A 15,174-nucleotide genomic window follows, 5' to 3' on the forward strand; every position below is an offset into this window, starting at 1 on the left:
TGAGCGTAGAGTATCGTCCCAATCACGTCCTAAAGGCAATTTGTACAGGCCTCACCAGGACATCCAGAACCCATAGAAACGCTTGGCAAGCGGGAACACAAGTTGCATTGAAACCCCTGGGCCTGGCCTATCTTGAAGTCGCACTTTACAATTGCCCAAGATGCTAGGAGGCTAGGCTTTCGCATGCCAATGTTGACTGGTCAAGAGCCAAGCAATGAAGTTCCCATAAATATCACACACTTCAATTTCATGGACTTGTCCGACAAGCAGGCCAAAGTATATAATCAACACAGACGCTCAGCTTCAAACTCATCTTATCCATCATCAACCACCACCATCATCAAGCTTAGTCTTCATCCGAACAGCCTTCAGCCAAAACTGTCAACCTCACCTTCTTCACACACCATCACCACACACATCAGTCAACATGCGCGGCATCTTCATCACAGTTCTCGCCCTCGTCGCGGCCTCCGCCGCCCAGTTCACCGGCCCTTGCACAGATAGCAACTGCGGTGTCTCTGGCGAAAACTGCGAAGCCGAGGGCCGCCAGTGCTTCCCCTTTCCCAATGTCAACCCCGCGCTCCGCGAGGGCTGCGTCTGTGGTTCTGGTTAGGGCATATCCGACGCTGGAGTTTCAAAAGTGTAAGTGATGTCTGATCATTCGGTCTCCAGCCTGTCATCTCATCATCCTCCCAGGTTCTCCGGCCGCCATAAGAATACATGCATCCTGAAAACACGGGTTCAGGACTCGGGCTGGCTTTGATTTGGATTTGGCAGGGCGAAGCGTTTCTTTGAGCATCATCTATGTAGCGTACAAGATACTTAGCACAGACTAAGAATGGATAGCCGGCGTTGTTCGGCGCCAGACTGTTTTCAAATCAAGTCCCGTCCCAGGCCTCATTCCAAACGGCTTCAAACTCTCGAGAGACGTTTTTCCACTGAACGCTCGCGATTCGCGCAAACGCAAGTTCCCACGATCGACGAGTCATTTGATGCTCGTGCCGAATCTTGGCTTTCTCCAGCGGACATCATGCCGAGCCTGGACCAGGTCAACACGGCTTTGAGCTTGTCTCACGGGCTTCAGTGAGGCCAGACCCAGCGGGAAGATGCGGTGAAGTGACGATGTGAGATGCGATGACACGAGCCAAGACACTTACTTACCAGGACTGCCTTGATGAGTCGAGAATGGCTTGAACATCCCAGCGGCATTCGTAAACCACCATCAATTCACGTCAATTGAGTCCGATGGCAAGAGGCATCTGCTTCAATTGACCTAGGAAGTCTCAACATCCACCCAAGGTCCCATGAGCTTGCTCAGGTCCGTCTCCGAGACATCCCAGTCTCTCTGAATGACCTCTTGAACCCACTTGCCTCGAGGTTTCAGACTAAATTTGAACTCTGAGGGCGCCGTCATGAATCCCGCGACCTCCATAGCCATCGAATCAACATGGCCAACGGGTGCAACCTCAAAGGCCCACAGCAGACTCGCAATAATCATGAAGGTGTTGTCGAGAGCCACCCTCTTCCCCAAGCAGCTTCGTCTTCCATGCCCAAAACCCGCCAACGGGAGGTCCGTACGAAGCTTTCCCTCTTCGTCTAGCCACCTCTCTGGAACGAATGAGTCCAGATCGCCGAGTGATTCGTCAAAGACCTTCTCGTCTCGGCCAATGGCCCAGGCATTAGCAAACAAAGTCGCTCCCTTGACGATGGGCGTGCCAAAAATCTCGTCTTCCTGATCCGCTCTCCTGGGAATGCTGCCCGGCGCGATTGGCCTCCAACGCACCACTTCCGAAACTATTGCATCAATGTACACCAGATTCGATCTGTCTGTGAACCGCGGTAAGCGGTCCCTACCAACAGACTGGTCCAAGACAGCGTGTGCCTTCGCCACAAAGCCCGGGTTAGCATGCGCAGCGACCAGAAGCCACAGCGTCTGTCTCGGGCTCGTCTCCATCCCGCCCGAAATACTGGTCGCCAGCGTGAAGGCGAGGTCCAGATCCGGCACAGCCTCAGTATCAGGATTCTTGGCGGCGATAGCGCGTGCCTGCTTCGTGGCGTTCCAGCCAGGCTCGTTCATTGCGATTTCCACAAGACGAAGGTAGAGATCTCGTTGCTCGATGAAGAGCTTGTTCGCAGCACGATGCCAAGGGGAGATGATCGCGGGGAGATGCCTTAGGGGCGGGATAAAGTCGACGAGACTGGGGTTGGCGGCAACGTAGGTTACTTTGTGCTGAACGTGTAGGATCTCCGTGAAGAGAGGATCGCTGTGAGCTGGCACCCGTATGCCGTAGTGTAGTCCGAGGATGACGCTGGCCTGGGTCCGCTCCAGCAGCGGGTAGAGCTCCGTGCTGCTCATCACCGTCCGTCCGCTTTCTTGCACAGCATTGACAGCATCTCTGAGAAGCTGCCTCGACTCCAGCTGCATGAGTGGCTGGATCCTCGGCGCAGCCACGGCTCCCAGGCTCGGCGACAGCATGCGGTGATGTAACTTCAAGTGTGCGTCGTAGTCATGCATCAATGTCATCCTCGACTTGCCTGGCGCCGAATCGGTAATCATCTCCATGCTCACAGAGCTCGGCCGGTTGCTATAGAGGGCACTGCGCTTGCCGAATAGCTCCGTGGCCGCTTCGGCTGTGTTGAGCACCACGAAGGGCATGATGCCAAAGAGCTTCGGCGTCCCGACCGGTCCCTGGGCTCTAGTCCATGCATCCCAGTTCAGCATTGGCCTCTCTATCGGTGAACTGTGGAGGTCACCGATGATGGGCAACTTGAGAGGCTTCGGTGGTCTGTCATTTTTGGCCCTCCTCGATGTGAGAAACAGACCCGTCAGCAGAGCGACAGCGACCAGGACGGCCAGAGTCGAGTCCACAGGCATGGCTTGGTGTACGTGAGGCGCAACGAGCAGAGGTACTGGCACATGATGAGGGACGGATCAAACGCGGATGGAGCAGCTGCGATTATTAATAGTGATCGCATCATTCGAGTGATGGTGACGGTTGCTGTACGCCTATGGAGATACCAGCTTGGGCTCTCGATACTACCCTGCGTTGGTGGTAAGCACGGGGTATGCGCCGAGTGAATTACCCAGAATAGGTGAGACGGGCGCAACCAGCCGGGGCTGCTGCATGGTTGGCTGCGGTGAGTGGGTTGATGCATCGGACGAACTGCCAGGACGTGTCGGTGCCCCGCCCCGGAAGCGACGCCGGGTGGGGCCGATATGCTAGGACGGCGGCCCGCATTGGCGCTGTTAGTGCCGATCAGTCCCGCTAGCATCGGCATTCAAATGGGACCGGACAAATGATTGCAGACCAGTTGTATCATTACCATTACTACAAAAACATCGCGCCTACGCTTTCTGGCCGTATACCACATGGCTGCGAACTTCAGTAGCTACTCACGAGGCCGATGGGGGACATCACTTACAAGTTGCCATAGGAGTGGAAGGTGCCAGCTTTCAGTTCTGCGCGCACCTTGGCCAGCATGACGAGCACCTTCGCCTCGGGCCATTGGAGTACGCCGCAAAAGACGCGCAGGGTGAACGCTTCAAGCCCATCTAGCAGCTGAATGAGGTTGCACATGCCAATGTCTTTGTAGTAGGCGTCCTTGGGCCAAGGGCCAATCGGCCACTTGTGCACGAAATGGCGGACGTTGACGAATCCGGCATCCCTGACCCATTGCTCGAGTTTAGGCCCTGGGCGAGACTCGCGTCCTATGCTCACGGTCGCGTCGATGAACTGGGTGTTCCATTGCCAGGTGTGGTGTTCTTCCTTGTAAGAGCCGTCGTCGGACTTGAACAGGAAGTCATAGTCTTGAAATTCGGCCCATCCTCCGGGGTTCAAATTGCTGCCACTTATTAACGACAAGGATTGCTGGTAGAGGAAGGCGACTCACTCATAAACATTTCTCACCAGCTTGGGCCAATCGCCGATTGATCCAGCCAAGTACCGACTGAAAATGAAGTCAAACTTGGAAGGGTGCAGCCACGGGCTTTCGACGTCGTCAATCTCGAATTTGACGTTCGGTGGGGTCCTGTCAGTGTCAGTAGTTGGCTTAACAAGCGGTGTGATGTGCGCACCACTCTGGCTGAATCGCACTCAAGTCGTTGCCGATGACCTGTTGGCATTAGCAGAGAACTGTTGCTAGAGGGCAAGGACGGCACCTCTGCATGATCGAACTCATCGCCCATCTCAATCGCCCCTGTATAGCTGCCGTTAGCACGCATCCAGACCTCCGCAAAGGAGACCTCACAAATCCCTGTGCCGGTCCCAATGTCGAGAATCCTGTGGACCTTCTCCTTCTGTAGCGGGGCCAGGTAGAGCTCCTCATCGAGAGTCTTTCGAATTAACGCGTGGGTAAAGTCAAGGCGGTCGCTCTCATCCTTCAAAGCTGTCAGGTTTGGCTCGAACCGGTGGCATCCTCATACCTCATCGTTGGGGGCAAAGTAAGCTGATGGCCGCTGTCAGCTGCGGCAAGCAATCGAACGAGCCAATATACTTACATCCCGGTCGATAAGCGTGGTATCGTCGTCCATGCTCCTCAGGATAATTGAGGACGCTCGAGGTCAATGTTGCCGTGTACGACGATCTCCCTCGTCAGCACGTTTCGCGAACACGGCAGGGCACTCACATGCGTTCGTCAATGGTTGAGTCGGCGTCTGCATTCTGGTGCAAGTCAGCATGGTACGCCTGAGGACTCGCACGCCCTACATCTTGGTCAACCTCGAGCGGTCGCTCCTCTTCAGCAGAGCCTGGCAACGCGCGAGGGTCATCCGTGTCTTCGCACATCCTGAACCTCAAGCAACAAGGTCAAAGCCGGGCTTCACCAATGCTGCGGGAGAAGCTTCGGCGGGGAAACTCGAAAGGAGAGCGACGACAGACTTTGTACGGCATCGGCCGCCTTGCTCAGCCTGTCTGCCGCTCATCGAGGGCTGGGCGACCCATTTCTCGACGCAGGTCAGATGCAGAATCAGAGAGGCATTCCTTTTTCTCAGATTCACGCGCCCACAAAGTGATGTGACGTCCGGGGTCGGGAGCTAATCAACGGCTGCAACAGCGGGGCGGCCGGGCAGGCCCCGACGCTTTGATGCATCGAGGCCAATCGCGACTGCCCACTTGCTTCCCCGACCTGCAGGCAGAGTTCCGAGGGCGACATGGATGCATGAACCAGCTCAGTAATAAACATTCCGCATTGCCGGGAGGGGAAAGGAGTACGTGTTCTGACCCTTTCTGTCAGATGGAGATTTGATAGCAGCGGATGTGAGATTTGAATTTTCAACGAGCCGAACATCCACTTTTCGTCGTTTTTTTATTTTGAAGAATTAGATGAATGAAGACATCCGAAGATGCGATCAACTAGATGAATCTGGAACCCTCCGCTCCATCACGATGCCGCCTCAGGCTCGGCTTCGGGCTTGCGTCCGTAGACCACATGGCTACAAACTGTCAGCAAAATCGGCCAAAGAAATAGTTGAACACTCACAAGTCATTGTAGATGTGAAGTTTGGCGGACTTCATCTCCTTGCGTACGTGCGCCAACAGCACCATGACCTCCTCCTTCGTCCAACCAAGGACGTCGCAAAATGCTCTCAGGCTGAACCCGTCAAGCCCGTCCAAGTACTGGATCAGATTCGTCAAACCAAGATCCTTGAAGTACGGGTCCTTGGGCCAGGTCCCCATGGGGAGCTTGAACTTGCGGACAACAACGTCGACGAAGCCAGCTTCCTTCACCCACTTCTCCAAGTCGTACCCTGGGTTTGGGTTGCGGCCAGCAGCGTTGCAGGCTTCCATCAAGTTCTTGTTCCACTGAGAAGCAAAGTGCTCCTCGTTCAGAGTATCGTCATCTGTGAGGAACTTGATGTTGTAGTCTTGGAATTCAACCCAGCCGCCCGGGTTGAGGTTTCTAGGCGGTTCGTCAGCCTTTTTGGTGTCAATCAGCTACAGTGATGCGTACTTGTAAGCCCGTTTCATGAGCAGTGGCCAATCTCCGATGGCTGCACACATATAGCGGCAGAAAATGAAGTCAAACTTGTGCTCGTACAGCCAGGGGCTCTCAACGTCGTCGATCTCAAATTTGACGTTGGGCGGGCACCTAAAAAGAAGTCAGCCCTTGCCGTACGATCTTGACTGGATAACCTTACCATGCAGGTTGAATGGCACTCAGATCGTTGCCGAGAATCTATGACGGGAATGAGTCTCGCCTGAACCATCCACGATTCGTTTGCATACCTCTGCATTAGGAAAGATCTCTGCCGCCTCGACAGCCCCTGTGAGAGTGTCAGCTGCAGAACATTGCGACAAGCTCGTGACCTACAAATGCCGGTTCCTGTGCCGATGTCTAGAATCCGATGTGTCTTTTCTTGCGGGACCGGGGCCAAGAAAAGCTTCTCGCCATAGCTGATGAGCTTCACAATGAGTGTGTGGTTGAAGTCGAGCCGGTCCAGTTCGACCTTTGAGGCAGGCAATCAGTACTTCGTCTTTGTTGGTGATTTTCATCATTCACCTCGTCGTTGGGTCCAAAGTACGCTAGATATGGTCAGTGAGAGTTGACGTCTGACGGGGACGCTTGCTTACACCCAGCTCTGAACGCGTGAAAACGTCGGCCGTACTCAGTAGGGTAGTCTGTCACACTTGATGTCAAGGATGCCGTATAGGACGAGCTGTTCTGTCAGCGCATATCATCTCAAGGAATAGAAAGTACACACATGCGATCGTCAATGTTGGCGGCATTCGCGGCAAGCTAGCATTACAGTCAACGAGTTGGATCTGGAAGCAATGGTGCCAGTGAACTCACACTCGCCGCATCGTCAGCTTCAATCTCGGCCGGCGCTTGAGGCTCGGGTGCGGCCGAAGGTGACGCTGTCGATCTCAACGGAGATGTGGGGGCTGGAGACGCCGGCGCCGCCGCATTGTCTGACGATTCGGCCATTTTGAAAGTCGATTTCCGTTACACTCGGGATGAGAAATCGAGTAGAGAGACTTGGCCGAACAAGGGATTTTGTACTTGTCAGTTGTCGCTTTGCGCCAAGCTGTGCCCGCTGTTCAGCGGGTCGTTGTTTGATTCTGTTGGTGCAAGGCAGCATTGAGATATGCAGGCAAACGTTCCATTTCACAGATCTGTTGGAGAAGAACTCGCATGAATCCAGGGTGTAGAGCTAATCAACGACTTGACATCGTTTCATCAGCGGGGCCCTTCGGTGGTACGCTCTGCATTCGAGACCAATCACGCCGGGCCGCTTCCCTTTCCCCGGTTGTTGATAGACATGGATGCATGTGGATGTTTCTGTCATTTTGCAGCCACAGCTCAGTTCGTATTCAACTTCTTCTCATAAGGACAAATGCTGCGGAAATCCCAGAGAGAACAGAATACTCAAGGAGGAAAGGCGTTTGATGCGAACCAAATAAAGATAGAACAGGAACCCAGCAATCTTTGATCTCGTCCGAAGAAATCGAGACATCCCACAGGCCTACATAAAGAGTGGCGACACTTGCTTGTTGGCTCTGCAACCAACAGATAACCTTCGGAGCCGGGCTTAGCTGCCGCAGACCCGCTACACCCTCTGTGTTAGTCCCGTCGCCTCAGGAGCCAGTGTGAATGTCAAAAGTGACAGCCGAGGTTCGCGGTCGATGGGAAGCCTCTGCAGTCCAGATGCTGGACCAACGTCTCATCCGGTCTGGCTGTCATTCAGTGACATCCCACCATTCAACGGATCCAGGAACCAGGGAAACCCCTCTGGGTCCCACTCGTTGTTGAACATCGTCAAAGGCGCCTCGCCAAAACTGTCGATCCCGTGCCCAAAGAACCCGCCCAGAGAATCAAGACCCATAGCATTGACTGAGGTGGAACCTAGATCTGGACTTGGCAACAACTCGCTGAACCAGCCGTTCTTCTTGAGTACAAGCCTGATGGACTCGGCCGCAATGCGAGCCTCTCTAGACGAAGACTCATTCTTCATCCAAACGCTGAGGGAGTTCCACAGCGCTGTTTTGATGTCCACTTCCCTAGCCGAGGCATATTCGTTTCCAGCCGCATGCAGTCCCTTGTACATCGCGCCGCAGAGGGTGATGCAGGCCGTCAGGAATGCATGGTTCCCAATAAGCGACAGCTTGGCTCCCGCAAAATGCAGCAAGCCTCCGACCATGGTTTCCTCGTTGAGAGTGTGTTGTAGCTGCAGAACAGAGAGACAAGAGTCCAAGCACTTCTTTCGCGAGTAGCTGAAGCTGTCGCTTGCTTCGCTGAGATAGTTGCGGTGGATCATGACCTCACCTATACGAAACATGAGCGCCAAGTACAGCCTGTGCATGATCAACAGCGGCGGATCCGTAACTGACGCCTGCAAAGGCTTCATCTTTAGTGGTGGTGGGAGGCTTTCCTCTGCCTCCCTCACCTGCCGATCCACTGCCAGTACTTCGGTGTAAGCAGGCGGCTTGATTGACGAAGACAGATCGACAGCAGCCCCAACCGCCACCAGCATACGCCTCCTCGCGATCAGTTGAGTGACAGCCGTAACCTCGGTTTCTGACCTGCTGGGTGGGATCTCCTTGGTGTCTTCGTCAAAGTCCGCGTCGTGTAGGTTCCGCGGCTCCTCTGTATCCCAGTGACCGGCACTAATCCTGCGAGGTATGCCTGTCCGCATCGACATCTGGAGGTCGCCCTCCAAGCACTTGACCCAGTTTCGGCGTCGAATCTCCCCGGCGAAGGGAGAAATGCTCGGGAAGTGGGACGGATCTCTGTGGTAGCCCATCTGGAGGAGCAGATTCATAGATACGCCGTGGAGGATGCCGATGGTCTGCGTGATATCCCTTCGCGACGACAACTCTATGATGACATACTGGTAGATGGTTTCCCAGGTGTATTGGCCTCCGTTGGCGTACCTTCCCAGTAGCAGGCACTGTGCCGTCTTCTCACGGTACTGATCGATCAAGGCCTTTGGATCTTCTACTTCCGATTTGCCGACGAGGTCATACGACATGACTGCCATGCACATGATTGAATACAGTAAGCCCAGCCACATGATGGGGGTTTCGGATGGATTTTGACAGAACTCGGCATACTAAAGAGAGTCAGTCCCTGGGCGAGCTGAGCATGGTGCCTCCAGCTTACCTCCCTCATGAATTTTCCGGTGTGGAATGCGCCTGTTGCTTCAATGAGCAGGTGATACAACAAGCATCATGGGCATCACAAACCTGATGCCAAGTCCAGAGAGTTGAAATAGTGCGATATGTAGCGGTCCAGAACTTGCTTCGGAGGAATCGAGTCCAGGATCTGTGCCCTCGAGGCAGAGCGTACGCTGTACAGCAGCGGCATCTCCATGTCGTCTTCTGGGACGGGGATTGAGCCGGGAGTCGCACTGTTGGTCTGGATCTCCTCCTCCGCCTCCAAGTGGTCCTTCAACTCGGCGATCCCGTCCAGAATCGAGGCCCAGTGACTGCTCCCAACATACCGAGCCTCGGATGCGTTCAGCCGGATACTGCCACTCTCAGACGTCTTTGATGATTCATCGCGGGCTTCGGTTGGCGTGCTATTGCCTGCTGGGACATAACCCGTTGCGCTATTTCCAGTGAGCGCCGTCGTCACAGGAGTTTCGCGTGACGGCCCAGGGTCCTCCATCATCGTCACAACCAAGCTCTCGAGCTGGGCCAATCGAGCTTGCAGATTTGCCCGTGGTCGAGCACTGGAAGCATGCTGGGAAATCCCGGCAGAGAGAGGGCCACTATTGGCATAAGTGCACTGAATGCCATGCTGGACGCACCTCTGGCAAGGTTGCTGTCGGTCACATTTCTGTCTGAGGAAGCCAAGCAATGAGAAACTATGCACATTCAACTGTCGAAAGTCCTTTGGGTACTCACTTGCGTTTGCGACAAGTTTCGCATACCACTGTGGGTTTGTCTCTTCGGCGGTTTGGCGGGGGGCGCGGCCTCTCAGGTCCGGCAGAGGCGTCCTGGTTGGATGACATGTTTGCAGTGATGTTGAGACAGTCGGGATGGTATTTGGAAGATTTCTGGGCAGTTTTCGCTCCGAGACAGACATCTTTTGGGGAAGGAGATGGGAAGGCCGTCAATCCCAGCCTCCTTCCCGTCAGCGCACTAAAGTACCTACATAAGCGGGTAGAATGGAGCGCCATGCCGCCTTTGTGCATAACGAGAAGGAATCTGACTGCCTACGCAAAAGGGGGCCTAAAAGCAGCCAATGAGACCAAATTTCCGGAGCCTGCTGATGACGAGGCCATTGATGATTCCTGGTGGGTGAAAGACCGGCATGAAGCCACCTGCAGATTAATCGTTCACATGCCATTGGTTTGCTCGATAGTTCTGGTTTCCATTCCAACCAAGAGAAAGATCATATTCCATTAGAATTATGAGTGACCCGAAAGCCCTGTTTGTGAAAGAGACCTCTTAGTCTAAGGCCTATCTATTAATGATCCTTTTGTCTATGCCTTTTAAAGTCAAAGAAATCGTGTCATATGGCCTGCTTTATTGGCGAGAAGCTCACAAACTCGTGGCTGTCTTGCTGCGAAGCCAACCTCCATACTTGTAGAAGAACATCGGGGCGGGTACGAAAGCCAGGGACAAGAAGCCAAGGAGAGTGTTGCCCCAACCGTAGTTGAGCGTCTCATACATCTTTGTGCCTGCAAGAGGGAGGAAGACGCCGAAGAGGCAGCGCAATAGGATGTTTGCGCCGAGGGCTGACGCGGCAGCCTCAGAGCCGAATACGTCGACCAGGTAGATTTGCGCAGGTAGCTACTCATTTCGTTAGCAAGCCGATTTTCAATGTTCGACAACAATTCCCTGAACTTACAATGACGAAGAATGCTCCGAACCCAATGAAGAAAGTGCCGATGATGGGAGCGATCCAGTGCACCTGGTAATGCGCGGTCCAGCCATAGATGAAGAAACCAATGGTCATGACGGGGGCGAACCAAATCATCAAAATGAGCCGATGTTCGGGAACGGACCGCCCCTCTGACTTTGTGCGCCATGCCGATACTCGGTCACTCAGTGTGCCAAAGACGATGAGACTTGTCAACTCGCCAATGCCGATGCCCAAGTAGGCCAGACCGACGAGTTCGGCTTTGAAACCGTAGACCCCCTGGAAGATGGGAGTGATGGTGGTGAAGAGGAGGTACAGCAGGCCGAAAACGAGACCGACGTAGAGAGACATGATGAGGACTATGGGAGAGAAGATCAAGAGTTTTCCGGTTCGGACAAAGGCGCCGATCAGGATTTGGGATGAGGTGAGGCGGCGATCCAGCTTTGAGCGCAGCTCCTGGTTGCCGGTCTCACGGCGGAGACGATCGGCTTTGCGGGAAAGCAGGATGTTGGGATGAGTCTCTCGGAGAAACGCCAGAGCTACGAGTGAAATGACGCTGCTCTTGTCGAGATGTTAGTATCGTGACGATGGACCCGCCAGTCAGGGGTTGCTCACCATGATGGCCATGAGCCAAAACGTCCAGCGCCAACCCTCGCCAGTTGAAAGAAAGCCTCCTATGACTGGACCGAGGACCTTCAGACACAATCAGCTTCCGTTTCAATAGTTTATCGGGTGAGCAACATACCGGCCCCATCAGGGGTCCAAGAGCGAACAGCGCTCCAGCAGGACCCCGGTGCTCTGAGGGAATCACGTCCGCGATTGTACCGCCTCCAATGGTCATCGGAGCAGACCCTGCAATGCCAGACAGAACGCGGAAGATGAGAAGCTGAGGCACCGTCTTGCTTAAAGCTGTGCCGACTATGAAAGCAATGAACAGGACATTGCAGATGTGGTATACGATGAGGCGGCCGTGCATCTCGGAAGCGGAAGAGATGATGAGGGGGCCCAAGGCGAAGCCCAGAAGGTATATCGTGACGGATAGTGTGCCGATGGTTTGGCTGGTGATGTGGATGTCTCGGACGACGTATTCCATGCCGGGCGCTATCATCGTGGCGGCAAGGTTGCTGAGGTCCGTGTTAGTTACCGACGTGGATTGCAGCTGGGTGAAACTGTGACTTACACGACGAGGGAGAGCAGAGATGCAATGACCACATGTCCGTACCGCAGTCTTGGCGACCAGTTGAGCGGGTTTTGAGGATCTTCCGGGCCTTCCCAGTCGACAACGTTCTCATCAGTGGTGGTGATGGTCGGCGCATTGGAACCAGCCTCGAGATCGGCTGCTTTTTGTTCTGCATTTGAGACCACCAAGGCAATCGGGGTTTCCATTTCGAGGGGCGGTCTGTATTTTCTCAATGTCTTTTGCGAAAGAACCTTTGCGTTCTATGTGTTGGATGAGCGCTTGATCTTAAGTCGTAGATGTGTGGTGATGAGCTGGATGCAGTGAGAGGTAGTGGCACTTACCCGAGCCAAGACGGCCAAGTTAAATACACAAAGCTGGGAGTTCGTCTCACCAATACCGGTCCGCTCCGTTACCATCCGCATGTTGTCCACCGAGTCGGATGTGTGGACCGACGGAGCGCGGTGTCGGACGGTCGGTGGATCGGCTGTCGGAGGGTCGGACGGTGAGATTGTGGACCGTTCGACCACCACACCACCATTATCGTGTCAGATGCCTTAGTCCAGCGGGTTTAGGCAAAGAGGTAAGTCATAGTGTAAATCCTTCAGGTTTAAAGCGTGAGTGCATTTATAATCTATATCTATTCTACCAAACGCCTCACCCAGCTTTCAATCACAACAACGCCTTCTCTCGCCCCTGACCTAAACAGACGGAGTCAAGTCGAAGTCCGGAGCGGCCCAACACCAAGCAATTTTGCCGTCCTGGAATGAATATGTCGCGATCTCGTTGATCTTGACTGGCTCCTTTCCATCGTCCCCTTTTTGGAGGTTCTTGTTCTCTGGGACCCCCTCAAGCGTGAGCCTCACAAACACCTGCTGCTTCTCAACGTCCGTCACCATGTCCTGGATATGATACTTAAGCCCAGCTGTCGCAGGCAGAAGGAACTTTCCAAAGAATCCCACGACGACCTCGCGCGGGAGCGGGTTCCCATTCATCAACAGTTCCGGAGCCATCATCTGCGGTACAACAACCGCCATCGCTCCATCGTTGTAGCTCTGGATGTAAGTGTGGTATGCGCTCTTCAACTCATCCGCCGACAATTGTTTCTCCGAGACGGGAGGCGCGGTGGGCGAAACTTTGGCCAGGACAGGTGAACGCGGGTTCGGGCGGGTGTCGATCTTGTAGAAGCGCGAGATCTTCTTGTCGTCATTGAAGAAGGCGAGGACGAGCGCCCATGTCTCGAGTTGTGTCCCATCGGCCCCGACAGTCCTTATAATCTGGCGAGCACCAAGTGATTTCCCGTCCGAGTGGACAGCGACGGCGTCGATTCTGAGTTGGGCAACGTTGCGCTGTTCAATATCTGCACTGAGAAAACCAATGAACTCGTCGCTGCTTCCATGGTGTTCGTTGAATGTGATTGCGTCTTGGAGGAACTTTTTGGCGGCATCCCACTTCTTGAGATTGACTCTGTCCAGAAACTCCTGGAAGACGGAGCTGATGCTTTGGGTTGCCATTATGTGGTTTTCCTGGCGAGTCGAGCTAGTACTGGATTGCAGAACAAACCTCCCCATCGTGGGCTTCGGCATGTGTCTTTATACTCGATATCCGTCAAACGCAGCCTCTTCGGATAATGAACATACTTCGAAAGCGAGAGCACCGGCCGCATCGTTCGGAGTGGGGATTGCCAGAATTGGGAGTCGGGTCCCGAGCCACACCGACGGGCCGGCCCACCCACGTCTAGGCCCCGAACTTTACACCGGCAGCAACGGTGATGAGACAATGCTGCGAAACTTCTCGGTTGCAGAACAGATATTCTGTCGGAATCTGTATTGGAGGCGAGCCGGAATTGAGAGGGTGTTGGTTCGATCGCGAGTCCGCCATCAACCCAGGTTCGTCTCGTGTTCATGTGACGAACATGTTCCCTGCCGCGTGGGGAGACTTAGAACGCGCAACCTTCTGGCCAAACTCATGGAGATAGACCATACCGTATCATAAGTTCAGTCGAAGAATTCAATTTGACGGATAAAGGTGACCCAACGTCGGAAACCTTGCTGCCAAATCCTTGCGTACAAGAGTCACGCCGGCTGAACGTGTCCAGCAATCATCAACATCTACAACAACATCATAAACCCTGGCTGTCAGAGTGCACGCAAGTCTATCCAAACAACAACTCTTTCAATCGCGTCAGCAGTGCAATCAAATTTCGCGCCTAGTCATCTCATCCCTCGCTTTCGATCTGTCGGGTCATCGCTTCCGTTCTTATCTTCCCCGTTATCAACCACGGTTGGCTGCTTTTTGAAGCAGCTTGTGTTGGTTACCGGGGCTACAAAAACGTCTGCCTAGTTCCCCAGGGAGGTTGTTCATGCATTGGTTGTGAAGCTGGGGAACCCGGCCAATGAGGGGTGGCCCTGGCTTCTCATCACAAATGCATCGCTGGTCAGCTTCAGAGGACTTTCGTTGTTGCCTGCCCTAGGCACTCACATTAGTCGAGACAGGCGCGTATGGGGTGGTTACTTCTCTAAATCTGCGCGAACACCTCGCAATGTGACAATTTTGTCTGAGGCACTTTCCAACAAGTGTTTCAGTCCAGCAAGCCAGCTACGTCGATTATGAGTGACCTCCTCGAACGCTGATGAGGAGACAAGTACATAAAGTAGCGACGTCCGAGCTCTTTATCGCCAAAATCTCACCCCTTTCCAGACCGACTCAAACAGTCAACAAGCAACTACATCACAAGCATCTTTCCAACTGTTTCCAACCCAGAATCTACCCAAACCACTCGCAATCATCATGGCCACTGCCATTGAGTCCGCCCCCTACACTGGTCCCTCCCCGCGCCACATGATCGACACCCACACTCTCGCCCAGGAGATCATCAACCGCGACAACGACCCTTGCCCGATTCTCGACGAAGACGAGCTGGCTCTCCTCTCCCAGTTCGTCGCCGACCCCTCCAAAGCTGGCGCCCTCCTCGAGGCCCGCGGCGAGGATCCCACCAGTTCTGGTAGCTTGGTGGCCTACGTTATCTCCCTTCACGGCACTGAGAAAGTCGCGCTCACCAACGAGGGAATCACGCTTCTGAAGGAATGGTTCGGGAACGGCCGGAAGGCTTGAGACTACTAGCAGGAGACGATGAATCGCTCGGGTTCGTTCCACCTTACGACAAGCCTTCAATAGGACTCTACACATGG

The 15,174-nt window shown here is 54.1% G+C and overlaps 7 protein-coding genes across 7 annotated transcripts; 2 read left to right on the forward strand and 5 right to left on the reverse strand.

The window, feature by feature from the left end:
• Positions 1–427: 427 nt before the first annotated feature.
• Positions 428–763, forward strand: CGGC5_v001348 (uncharacterized protein; the record flags this gene model as incomplete). Its single annotated transcript, XM_032034380.2, has 3 exons — positions 428–568; positions 614–642; positions 697–763. The coding sequence occupies 3 exons, from the start codon at positions 428–430 to the stop codon at positions 761–763; spliced, it is 237 nt and encodes a 78-aa protein (XP_031886233.2).
• A 510-nt stretch (positions 764–1,273) lies between these two features.
• On the reverse strand, positions 1,274–2,875 carry ftmP450-2 (Fumitremorgin C synthase; the record flags this gene model as incomplete). The annotated part of the gene is made up of 1 exon (XM_032034381.1): positions 1,274–2,875. One exon carries the CDS (start codon positions 2,873–2,875, stop codon positions 1,274–1,276), a length of 1,602 nt encoding a protein of 533 aa, XP_031886236.1.
• A 471-nt stretch (positions 2,876–3,346) lies between these two features.
• On the reverse strand, positions 3,347–4,784 carry CGGC5_v001350 (Secondary metabolism regulator LAE1; the record flags this gene model as incomplete). Its single annotated transcript, XM_066150822.1, has 10 exons — positions 3,347–3,374; positions 3,424–3,843; positions 3,892–4,029; positions 4,076–4,113; positions 4,160–4,197; positions 4,249–4,378; positions 4,424–4,446; positions 4,499–4,584; positions 4,627–4,661; positions 4,707–4,784. 10 exons carry the CDS (start codon positions 4,782–4,784, stop codon positions 3,347–3,349), a joined length of 1,014 nt encoding a protein of 337 aa, XP_066009991.1.
• Positions 4,785–5,379: 595 nt separating this feature from the next.
• On the reverse strand, positions 5,380–6,924 carry CGGC5_v001351 (Secondary metabolism regulator LAE1; the record flags this gene model as incomplete). The annotated part of the gene is made up of 10 exons (XM_032034383.1): positions 5,380–5,431; positions 5,479–5,898; positions 5,950–6,087; positions 6,137–6,174; positions 6,225–6,262; positions 6,310–6,445; positions 6,499–6,521; positions 6,570–6,655; positions 6,701–6,735; positions 6,790–6,924. The coding sequence occupies 10 exons, from the start codon at positions 6,922–6,924 to the stop codon at positions 5,380–5,382; spliced, it is 1,101 nt and encodes a 366-aa protein (XP_031886231.1).
• Positions 6,925–7,660: 736 nt separating this feature from the next.
• On the reverse strand, positions 7,661–12,192 carry fsa7-1 (MFS transporter fsa7; the record flags this gene model as incomplete). Its single annotated transcript, XM_066150823.1, has 10 exons — positions 7,661–9,049; positions 9,100–9,131; positions 9,183–9,527; positions 9,749–9,781; positions 9,846–9,937; positions 10,489–10,736; positions 10,795–11,367; positions 11,422–11,499; positions 11,552–11,930; positions 11,987–12,192. 10 exons carry the CDS (start codon positions 12,190–12,192, stop codon positions 7,661–7,663), a joined length of 3,375 nt encoding a protein of 1,124 aa, XP_066009992.1.
• A 492-nt stretch (positions 12,193–12,684) lies between these two features.
• CGGC5_v001353 (uncharacterized protein) lies at positions 12,685–13,497 on the reverse strand (the record flags this gene model as incomplete). Its single annotated transcript, XM_032034387.1, has 1 exon — positions 12,685–13,497. The coding sequence occupies one exon, from the start codon at positions 13,495–13,497 to the stop codon at positions 12,685–12,687; it is 813 nt and encodes a 270-aa protein (XP_031886284.1).
• A 1,276-nt stretch (positions 13,498–14,773) lies between these two features.
• On the forward strand, positions 14,774–15,097 carry CGGC5_v001354 (uncharacterized protein; the record flags this gene model as incomplete). Its single annotated transcript, XM_032034388.1, has 1 exon — positions 14,774–15,097. The coding sequence occupies one exon, from the start codon at positions 14,774–14,776 to the stop codon at positions 15,095–15,097; it is 324 nt and encodes a 107-aa protein (XP_031886281.1).
• Between the last annotated feature and the right edge of the window lie 77 nt (positions 15,098–15,174).

Source organism: Colletotrichum fructicola (genome assembly GCF_000319635.2).
Source record: "Colletotrichum fructicola Nara gc5 chromosome Unknown KSG_Nara_v1_contig01, whole genome shotgun sequence".
Classification (NCBI taxonomy): domain Eukaryota; kingdom Fungi; phylum Ascomycota; class Sordariomycetes; order Glomerellales; family Glomerellaceae; genus Colletotrichum; species Colletotrichum fructicola.